Source organism: Scophthalmus maximus, chromosome 16 (assembly GCF_022379125.1).
Source record: "Scophthalmus maximus strain ysfricsl-2021 chromosome 16, ASM2237912v1, whole genome shotgun sequence".
Lineage (NCBI taxonomy): Eukaryota > Metazoa > Chordata > Actinopteri > Pleuronectiformes > Scophthalmidae > Scophthalmus > Scophthalmus maximus.
The window spans coordinates 16,654,975-16,665,612 of NC_061530.1; the positions used below are offsets into that span (position 1 = coordinate 16,654,975).

The 10,638-nt window shown below is 43.8% G+C and overlaps 1 protein-coding gene and 1 non-coding gene across 2 annotated transcripts; both read right to left on the bottom strand.

Annotated features, from left to right (window-relative positions):
* Window positions 1-542: 542 nt before the first annotated feature.
* polr3e (polymerase (RNA) III (DNA directed) polypeptide E) lies at window positions 543-10,389 on the bottom strand. The gene is made up of 21 exons (XM_035613471.2): window positions 10,214-10,389; window positions 9,262-9,378; window positions 8,688-8,738; window positions 8,451-8,528; window positions 8,235-8,350; window positions 7,854-7,936; window positions 7,466-7,573; window positions 6,841-6,890; window positions 6,609-6,728; window positions 6,377-6,462; window positions 6,114-6,158; window positions 5,901-5,992; window positions 5,597-5,717; window positions 5,276-5,357; window positions 5,110-5,169; window positions 4,464-4,621; window positions 4,289-4,350; window positions 3,743-4,188; window positions 1,847-1,924; window positions 1,552-1,674; window positions 543-1,461 (listed from the first exon to the last, which is right to left on the bottom strand). Exons 2-21 carry the CDS (start codon window positions 9,298-9,300, stop codon window positions 1,405-1,407), a joined length of 2,055 nt encoding a protein of 684 aa, XP_035469364.1. The 5' UTR covers window positions 9,301-9,378; window positions 10,214-10,389; the 3' UTR covers window positions 543-1,404.
* Window positions 10,390-10,555: 166 nt separating this feature from the next.
* Window positions 10,556-10,637, bottom strand: trnal-aag. The gene has a single exon. It is a non-coding gene; the product is annotated as a tRNA-Leu (tRNA).
* Window position 10,638: the final 1 nt, after the last annotated feature.

A 10,638-nucleotide genomic window follows, 5' to 3' on the forward strand; every position in this document is an offset into this window, starting at 1 on the left:
TGTCTGATGTTGTAAAATACTTAAAACACGTCAGCCTAAAAATTAAACTCAAAGAATAGACATAAAAAAATTCAAGTCAGATCTTCAACAAACCCCGAGCCCTGTACACGTCTTTCGTCAGAGGATAAGTTCGTAAATTTGGTTTTTGTAAACATATGCAAACGTAAAAAAAGACAAAAATAACATTCCATGCAACTTGACACCGTTTATTGAGCAAAGTAACAAACCAATGAGGAAAAAGAAAATACAACCGTCATTTGCTGATGTAGAAAATCCTAAATTTCGCCCGACATGAACTATTAATATTTAAGTTGTAAATGTCTTCAGAGAAATTAAAACTCGTTACAGTTCCTGCGATTCATCCGATGAACTAGTGGGAGTTGTCCTGAATACTCTGTGAGGCAGAGGCACTTCAGAGATAGCAGCACATGGCGATACACCAGCGTCCATAGTAACAACTCTTCCATCACCCAGACGACAGACCAAAGACATCCATTACTTTTTTTCTTCTTTGTGCAGCGCGTTAAAAAATTTAAATCCTGACAGAAGGAAAACCAAGAAACACAAACCTCAACATCATCAACCGTTTTCATCCTCCACCTCCTCAGATTTTAAATTTGAATAATACAGAGATGCGGGAAAAGCCACATTTGATGAAGCAGTGACCAGGTCCAAGACTTTAGTGAAATAACATGAGGATAAAGACTTTCGAGACTTTTTGCATCTTTTCTTTTTTTCCCTTTTGCTTCGAGGGATGTCGACTTTTTTGGCAACTTTTCCCCATGTTGTACTTTCACACAATTTAACCGAGCACATCACACCATCCACTCTTAAAGCTCTCCTTTTACAACTGTGTATTGAGGATGACAAAGACCCCCCCAGAAAAAAAAGAGTTACGTGAATTGTTTTCTACAATTGTTTGCTTTGTTGATGAAGTAAATCAAAGTTTTCTCTGGCAAAGTTAAATAAAGTAAAATGAAAGCACTCTGAGCCGTGGTTGCTTCTCAAAGGTAACACCCCCTGGTAAAATGACCTGGTAAAAGTTGCATCCCAAAATAATCAAACATGAGGTCATAAATCCCAAAATCTACAGACAAACCGTAAAGCATATCTGGCCATTTCTTCATTTTCTTTTTAAATATTCGTATTTCCTCCAGCTGTTGGTGCGAGTGTCCGCCGCGCGGCACCAAAGTGCTCGCGCTAAAGTCAGAAATGTTTTCGGCTGAAAGAAGAAAAGCTTCCCGCTCTGAGCAGAGCGGACATCTTTTTCCTCCAGTGAGTCTCCAGCCCTCAGAGCTGGGCGAGCCGTGATTGGCCTCTCATCTCGCTGACTGCCCTCCCACTGGACACCTCAGGAGAGGGTTTGATTGGCTGACGGTGACCACAGCGGGCGGCGTCTCAGTGTCAAGACTGAATTGTTCCCTTGAGGTACCACATGCCCGCCTGACTGATGCAGCACTCCTGGAACGACAGAGGACAAGTTATATCTGAGGGGAAACAAACAAACAAACAAAATAAAGTTAGAGCGTTAAGTCTCGTCACCCGTCTCACCTTGAGCAGCCGGTCGACATCCGCTTTAGGGACCTCCCCGAACTCCTGTGACAGTTTGACTTGTACCATGTTCCTCCTGACCCGGTAATTCTTCGTGAACAGGTCGTACAGCAGCCGGCGGTGCTACAAGATGAGACGCACAAAACGATTTATTTGGAGAAAAAGTCCGGCTTTTGTGGCCAATTTGACCATTCATTTCCTGACCAGAGTGAGACTTTGTTGAATTTGAAGCTAAAGGAAGGACGTTACGAAAGAAGATTTTACGAAAACACAGAGTGACGTTGTGAGAGTTTACCTTGTCGAACTCCTCTCCACTTTCCCACAAACCAAACACCTTCTGTTCGTCGTGAGCCGCCGTGGTCTGAGCCGGAAACTGAAGTTGGAAGGAAAGAACTCAAGTTACCGGTTAAAATCTGTAAACCTGCTTGGAAGGTAAACCAAGTCGAGTTCCGTCCTCTCTCGTAACACACAAGTAAAGATGCTCAGCCGAGAAAGCGTGTTTTTCATAAAAACATGCATGTGGATCAAAACCTTAATTTACGTGTGCAAGCATTTTACGCAACAGTTCAATATTTGAAAGCAAAATATTTTTTTTTCCTTTCGGGCCGACCACCGGAAGACTCAAAACGCCAAAGCAGAATTAACCCTTCAGACACAACTGACCTATAAACCCACCAGATCTAGACAATACCGTCTCCTCAGTCCCCTGACTCCAGATCTGCCTGCGTTTGTAAACAACCTGCTGGATTAACCCTTCGCTTCTGCGGTAATGAGCTTTTTGCTTCGAGGACAACAATCTGTTGCGTAATGAAGATGGCGGACGGCCGACCATTCCCTCCCCTGCGGCGTAGGAAATCCTCTCACGACAAGAATACAGATGGGATAAGCAGACCTAAGCTGGGACAGGGCTGGTCCTGGGCCTGGTTCTGGCCAGAAACCTGGCTGCTTAATGAGACAAGAGGAGGGGTCACGGACCGAGCCAGTCCCTGCCCTACGAGCAAACACCACAATGAGACAAACACAACCGGTAACAGACCACATCAAACTATATACAGCCAACAAGTAGTCACCTTAGTCCAAACCCAGAGGGCACAAAAGGTTTCAGGTGGCGGCTGGGACTTGAGTGGAACCTGAGAACCACGTCTGCCTTGCTCCATTTCCTTTACAGGGAGCAAAATGTTCCCAGGGAAATGTGACCGTTAATGTCGTTATTTCGAGGGAGAAAACTGATCGGCTGCATTCAAACTTGCAGGGACAAAAACTCCCCTTGTTACGCATCCACAGAGCAGAGCTGAGCCGCAGCAAATCCTAATCCCAGACAAAGGGGATAATAATCTGTGCACTTACAGACCTGACGGGCAGATAAAACAGGGGACTAATTAATTCTTCTTCTTCCCCCTGAGGTGAAACCAAAGCTAACTGATGTTTGACGGCGAGGGGAAAACTCATTCTGTATAACAACATTGTTCTGTGGAGAAACAGTGGACGTGGTCACTTCCTTCTTCCCGTTGCCTGCTGCATCATCATGGTTTCTCAATCTGTCATTTCATGAAAATTAGCCATCTGGCTATCATTGGCACACATTTACACAAATGCTGATTAATGTGCATTGTACTTATAACTAAGGAAACAGCTGATAGAGGCAAAGAAAAGCAGCAAATTTTCAAAACTGAAAAGCTAGAACAAGGGAATATCTGTATTTTCTTGTGAAATGACTTGTTTGCGTACCTGACTAATAGTTTTTACTCAAAATACCCTATTTTACAATACTCTGCGATAGAACATTACACACGCCTTGTTGCGTACATCACGCTTCATGTTGCCAAATCCACTGTGCAACCATTGAGATAAAGGAAGCTGTGAAATCTTCTCCCACATTACTTCTGTGCAGAGTTTTGCCACCTGATAATTTCTCAATCTTAATTTCTAGGGTTTGCATTCAATCATCTTTTCAACGCTACCTTTTGTATCACACCCACGCCCGCTGCAGCCCTTTGCAGGGTTTTAAACCAGACAGTTGTTATAGATGTGTTCAGATTGTCAAGAATATGCGTTTCTTTCGACCGCTGGTTTTGTGTCATAGGAATGTGTTTAGAGAACGTACGTGAGAGACCAAGACCTAGAGAAGAAAGGAAAACGGGAGTAAAACCTTGTGAATCCATCTCTTTTTTTCCCCTGCCTGAATACTCACAGGCACCATGATCTGTTTGCAGCTGCAGAGCAGAATGGTATCCTGCAGCATGTGATCCGAGACGGAGTGGAAGACGTTCCAACCTGCTGGCATGGAGGCCAGGTGGAGGTTGAACCGCCTCTTCAACTCGTTCAGCGTCAGTACAAAATGCTTCCGGAAAGTCTTTGTGACAAAGTCCTGCAGCTCCGGGGACGGCCCGTTGCCGTTAGTGTGCTCGAAGGCGGGCGAGGTGGAACTGGGGTACCCGTTCACAGAGCCGTTGGGGAGGGAAGAGGCGGAGCTGGTGTCCATGGGCTCGTCTTCCTTGTCGCTGGCGGGTTCCCGCTTGACCTGGCCGCCGACTCCGGCCCTTTTGGCGTCCAGTTCCTTCTGCAGGGACGACTGGTTTTCATGCACTCGCTCCTGAGCCATCTTCAGACGCTGCTCTCCACTGACAACAACCGGCTCTGCAAGACAGACGTCAAGACAAGTTAAATGAATCTCTGCTGAATATTTAACGTGCCATCTATTAATAGTTGGCTGTCACAGATACAAGTCAGTACCCACCAGGCTGAGGGCAATTCTTTGGCATAAAGTCTTCTTTGGAGAAGTTGAAGACCTTTTCCAACCTTAATAACAAGAGAACAGATTGGTAGAATTCAGTCTTGATAAATAATCCAACCATCCTCCAAGAAAAATATGGAATAAACATTTTCCTCCTGCTTCTCTGGGTGTAGCCTACTTGCTCTGGATGCCGAGCCACAGCATGTGTTGCCTGTGGGCAACGTCTGGGTGCTTCTTAACGAAGTCGACATCAGTCGGCAACAGGAACTCCCAGCCCCGGTTGTGCCGCGGTTTTGCCACGTGCTCAAGGAACTCCTTCACATCCTCCGGAGGAAGCTGACGGAGGTGGGAGGAAGGGAGGGAGGACGTGTTAGTTATGTTTACCTGAGTGAACTGAAACAAATTGCTTCCTCGGAGGGGGCGACAGAAGGAAGCAAGAGCGAGTGTTCAAAGCGCTTCTGCTCAGCTGGCTGCCGAATTTAATCTGTACTTGCACGTTTTCATTAAGAAAAATATGCAAAATCAACTGCTCTCTCACAGAAAGAAATGAACAGGGCAGTCTCAACCAGGCGGATGTTTTGAAGGGGAAAATATGACACCTCTGCAAACACTGTATGTTATGTCTGTAAAACCCCCGTGGGACTAATTTGCCATGAAATGAGCCTCTGAGGCAGCATATGCTCTGGAGCTGTGAGCGATAAACAATTCCAGTTTTCCGCTGCTACTTCCAATCTTGAAACACTTTTCAAGACCTGGCAGAAATGTAATCACAACCCAGAGACGTAAGTGGTGCTCCAGGCATTTTGTTCATGTTGATATCTTACTTTGATGATGGATGTAATTTCCTTCCTCATCACCGAGCGCTCCAGAGTGAACCTCCACATCTTCACAGGGACGAAGAAACAACAGAGTCAAAATCAGCACCGACCACACAAAACATCAGCTTAGTTTTTGATAAATTCATTAAAATAATCAGTGACAACAGCTCACCACAAAGTCCCTGCCACGACAGAGCACTTCAGCAGGGACGCCACTGTGAGGACTGCAGGTGTTTTTAGGATAAAGAACATCACTGTGGAAAAAAAAATAATACAGAAAGATCACCAGATTAATGTGGAAAAATATGAAGTTAAAAAAACACAAACACAGCAAGCTACCCTTACTTGAAATCCTCATTTGAACTATAATTTTAATCCTCGAAATAAATCTTTCTGTGACTTTTGTCCTGAACCAGAGACACTCTTCTTTTTAATTAATGTCTACGTACAAGAGGATGGGACTCTCGTTTAACAAAAAGCTGCTTGGTCTCACCTCTTAACAACCCAGTTCCCCTGAACCAGCAGCGCCACCTGTTGGATGCAGCGCATCACTGCGGTTGAGTCTGTGCCCGAAGCGAGGAGGCCCATGAGGTTCGCGAACGGCATCACCTTGACTGCAGACGAGAAACGTCGGCAAAGATACAGCAGGAAGAATAACACCATATTAACATCTGAGATCAAAGGAAGAAGCCAGCAGCTCAGAAACTAACTAACTCTGCACTCTAATCAGAATAATCAGACAGAAGGCATGGGTCACAAACTACTGGTTTTTCCTTACATGATCAGTTTAAACGTACCGTTCTTCATTAGTGTCTTGACTTGCTCTCCCAGCGGCAGAGTGCGGAGCTGAGCCATGGAGAGCACATTACTGGGACCGACAGGCTTCGCACTACCATGACAAGAAAAGAAAAACGGGAAGGAGATGAAGGTAATGACTCGTTTCTGGAGCAGTCAACCAGTTTTTTTTTTTTAAACTAAGCTCTTTCCCCAGAGGACTGTGGAAAACTTACACTTTTTCCTCTGCGAGAGGAGGCATCAGCATCGCCAGGTACTCCCTGATGAAATAAGTAAATAGGAAGTAGTAATAGTTTCAATCAGAGCACACAAGCGGTATGGTGGTGGAAATACTCCTAACATTGGACAATGAATAGTGAACATTGAACAGCGTAAAATAATGTCTTTTGTGTAATAAAATCAAATGAAAATGGACAAACTGCAGCTAAAAGAAAATATATACAAGTCCAAATTAAGGAATGGGATTTATTCTACTCACTTAGGAGTTTTGACCAGTTCAGAGTTCTCGGAGGCGTCCACTGACTGACAGAAGAGGTACTGCTTTTCATGCTCTGAGCGACTGTCCTGCATTTAAAAAAAACAAACACAAAGCTGATAAGAAAAACGCTTCAGGATAAGATCAACATAGTGAGAGAAAGCTACAATAAAAATTCAGCACACTATTCGAGAACATATCCAGAACTAAAATAAGATGGTCTCGAGCGACAGACCGTGACGCTGTGGTAGTGCAGGTGAACCCAGGGCTCCTCCGCCTGCTTCCTCTGGATGAACTCGTAGGACTGGATCCTCCTCTGCCGGGCCTGCTCCGACTCAGGCCTAGCAAACCTCACCTGGAGTGGAAGAAATTATGTGGGGTTTTTCTTGGGCACATGAAGTGCGAGTGATCGTGTGTTTACATGTGTTAACATGTGTGAGAGTGTGAATGTGTGCACAAGTTCTCACTGTGATGGCTTTGGCCTCTTCCTCAGCTTCATCCTGGGAGGAATCTCCACCTGCAGACAGAGAACTGAGGTCAGAAGGTTTTAAGGTGCTTTTCAAAGCTGATGAAAGCTTCAAGCTAAGACGTGTGTGTGTGTGTAATAATAAATGGATCAGAATTGTTCTCATCACAAAAACTCTAAAATCTCAGAAATCTACATTCTCTAAACCAAAATAAATTAAGGTAATTGTTAACTGCGCTTGACGAGTTTAGGATTGAAACTATCAATTGCTTCCATTAATCTGCCAACTAATGTCCAGATTACTCAATAAATTGCCTCTATAAAATGTCAGAAAACAGAGAAATATTCTTCTAGATTGGAAGTTGATAACCTATAAATGTCTTGCTTTGTGTGGTCAAGTCCAAAAGCCGTATATATATATATATATATTTTCAGATATCCCGAAAAGGCATAAAATCCCAGATATAGGAAGCTGGACACGGTGAATTCTAGAATTTTGCTTTAAAAATGAATTTAATACTCCAAATAGCTGCAGATTAATGAGTTCTCTCAATTGATTGTTTAATCAAAACATTTGAAAAGGACACATTTTATTCGATTTTGGAGAAGCTGAAAAAAAACCCCACCTTCGTTGGCTGCCTCCCTCTCCCTGGTTTTGTTGTCAGCCTTGTCCAGGTAAGAGAAGCTGGGTCTCATCTGGAGGATTCCCGTCAGAGGTGTGACGTGAAGTTCACCTATTGACATGAATAACAAACAAAATCAGAAAACAAGTTCTGATTTTGATCGGTAACAATATGGTTGATTGTGGACTTGACATATTGACGTATCTTCAACCTAAACATACAGTTAGAAACTGTGGAATGTAACTTGACACTAAAAGATAAGATATGCAACACCGATAACGATTCACTTTGACTTTGTGAACATACGTGTGACCTTTCCTTTATTGACAAGACGCAGCACTGAAGTTAGACCAACCACTACACAAGCATTGTGCTACAGCGCACTACAGACCTTTGCGAAACACGGCAGCTGCATATCTGGAGGTGTTGGTAGTGGCTTGGATGGACGAGAAGGTCTGCTTGTCCATCATTTTCCTGGAGAAGAGAAGTTGACTGGTTTATTATTAAATCTGCTTCATTTCTCAAGAGATGTGAACAAAAACTTCCCTTTGGGAAAATGCTGCCAGTGTGTGCAGTGGTTTGAAGGAATAGTTTGACATCTAGGGAATTTCATAGGGACTGGAAACAGAAAGCCTGGGTGTGTCCAAAGGTGCAATTTTAAAAAAGTGAATAACCGCAGATTTCTAATTATTTCTTGATACTAGCAGCGAACATTAAGAGTAGACAGGGATTTAACACAAAGAGTTTAGCTGAGTTTTAACATGAGACGTACACTGAGTAGGTGCTGGTTTCGTCGAAAGTGGTGCCGTCCACATTCAGAGCTATTTGCTCTCCCTTACTGCGACAGTAGTTTGGACTCGTCGTGTTCATGGCCATTTCCAACTCCACCTGTATAATTGATTAGTGCAAAAAATAAATGAAACATTAGTCACTTTCAGATGAATAAAGATTTGTTTTTTCTTTTAATTTAGAAAGGAGCCTGTTGTACCCTTTGCTGCTTGGGTTTGATCTTAGCCGCCAAGTGGTTGACGTCATCGTAGGTCATGTTGGAAGGTCGGACAGGGTACTGTGTCGGAAAAACAATGAAGGTGATTACTGACTCGTGACGCTTGAATCTATCAATCACGGTACAGATTAGAAGAGTCAAGATGAATTCAGGGAATCTGTTAAAAAGGGGAGTCGCATTCATCAGCATTAACCACAACATCAAAAAAAAAAGCCTCACCTGGAGAAGATACAGCTTATCTGCAAGGCTTTTGGAGAGGTACACGTCAATCTAAACGAAACGGATGAAACATGGAAGTTATTCTCTAACACAAATTGGTGTTTGGAACAGGCAGATGTGACCATTCGAGTTGACTTTGAAATAAAGCCACTAGATGAATTTAAACTTTTACATTTGTAAAACTTTTTAAGCTACTGTACTCAAATCTATCTTCCAAAGGAGAGTTAAAATCACCTGATCAAATAAAGATTATGAACAGATGTCAAAATAAAAAATGCTTAGTTTGTACATTAAAAAACACGGTGCATTTGCTGGGGACTACTTTTACATATGCACAGTGGCTGTGTTCATATTCATATTTTCATATTGATGAACACCCAGATGAAACATTGTGTTGCTCACTGATGCGTATTGAAATTGTTTCTAGACAACAATGGAGGGATATGCTACATAGGGATGAGTTTAATAACAAGTCAGCTACAGGACCTACACTTGTTAGTATGATATGATTATGATTATAATACTTCAGTGTGTGTGTGTGTGTGTGTGTGTGTGTGTGTGTGTGTGGACATACCTCCTCTATAATGGGGTCGTCATCATCCCCGCTGGCCATATTGATGTGAGCAGAGCGAGGAGGGGGAGAGGAGAAGAAACGGGAGGGGAGCCGCAGTAGATCTTTAAAAGATCCAACCTGGAAGCAGACAAAACAGCAAATGATAAGGATTTATTCTATGCACACACACACACCACACACCACTGTGTCCAGGTGGCTGCACCCACACAGGTGACAAAGAAAACAGGTGACAAGCAGGAACAGGCACCATCTGATCCGGCATAGCAAGGTTACATCAGTGTTACTCTTTCTTTGTCAGGGAGTTGCAGGCTGTCAGTCTCCAGGAGATCTAAAATATACCTGATATAAGTGATGAGATAAAACCAGGTGAAGTTCAGTGGACAGAAAGACCCAAGTCATGCAGCCCTGTCAGGAGATGCCATCACTGACACAGCCAGGTACAAACTCTCATGATGTAACACAAGATGTAATCCACATTTAAATGACTTACCTTCATACAAAACACTTACTAACAAACGGTGTAAAAGCTCAATATGTTAACCAGCCATGTCAGACTGTTATAAAAAAAAAACAATGAATCACATCATTATACTTAAATAAAAAAGAAAAGCACTTGTCTCTGGCTCCATTAGCTCCATTAGCACTTTAGCATCAAACCCTCCAGCCACTTGTCACAGGCCTGCGCTACACTGAGGCTCCACATGTTCATTCCTTTGCATAAAAAAAAAACAACTAAACGTGTGTACAATAAAGCAGGACGAGGAGCAAGAAGCTTCTCTTTCGTGGGAAAAAAACAACAACGTATAAGCAACGGAGCTAGCAAACAGGCTACAAAGTAGCCTAGCCAAAGCAACTTTAGCCCGGTGTTAGCCGGTCGGCTAGCCAGTCAAATATGAGACAAGTCAGTCGTGGGGTCTGGTTGTAAGCGGCCACCTTCCGCACTGGAGCTCACCTGCACACTTCGCTGTACGGATGTAACTCTCTCATCCGAGTGAGGACGGTTCCCCCCCGGAGCGCGGCGCGTGCGGGAGCAGTGGTCTCAACTCCGGCTAACGTAGCTGGAGTGTGCTGCTGTCGGTCGGGACCATGTTGACGCCGCTGCTCCACACACACACGTGGGGAGGAGCCCGGGCCCATGATGCACAGCGACATTATTATCTCTGTATTAGTCTTCACGGGTTATACATGGTAAACAATTGTTAAAAAAAAAAAAAAGACGAGAGTGTCACAACTTGTGTACAAGTTCAATGTGTGTTGCTACAATGTTGGTTCGCCTCATGGGATGAAAATAATTTGGCAGCGGTGGGATTCGAACCCACGCCCCCGAAGAGACTGGAGCCTTAATCCAGCGCCTTAGACCGCTCGGCCACGCTACCT

Bases quoted from the DNA above. Each gene is read 5' to 3' on its own strand.
- polr3e (XM_035613471.2), bottom strand. From the start codon at position 9,300: ATGGCCAGCGGGGATGATGACGACCCCATTATAGAGGAG. The intron at 6,159-6,376 runs GTGAGTAGAATA...TTATTTCATCAG, and splicing joins GAACTGGTCAAAACTCCTAA to GGAGTACCTGGCGATGCTGA. The intron at 4,351-4,463 runs GTAGGCTACACC...CTTGTTATTAAG, and splicing joins TGGCTCGGCATCCAGAGCAA to GTTGGAAAAGGTCTTCAACT.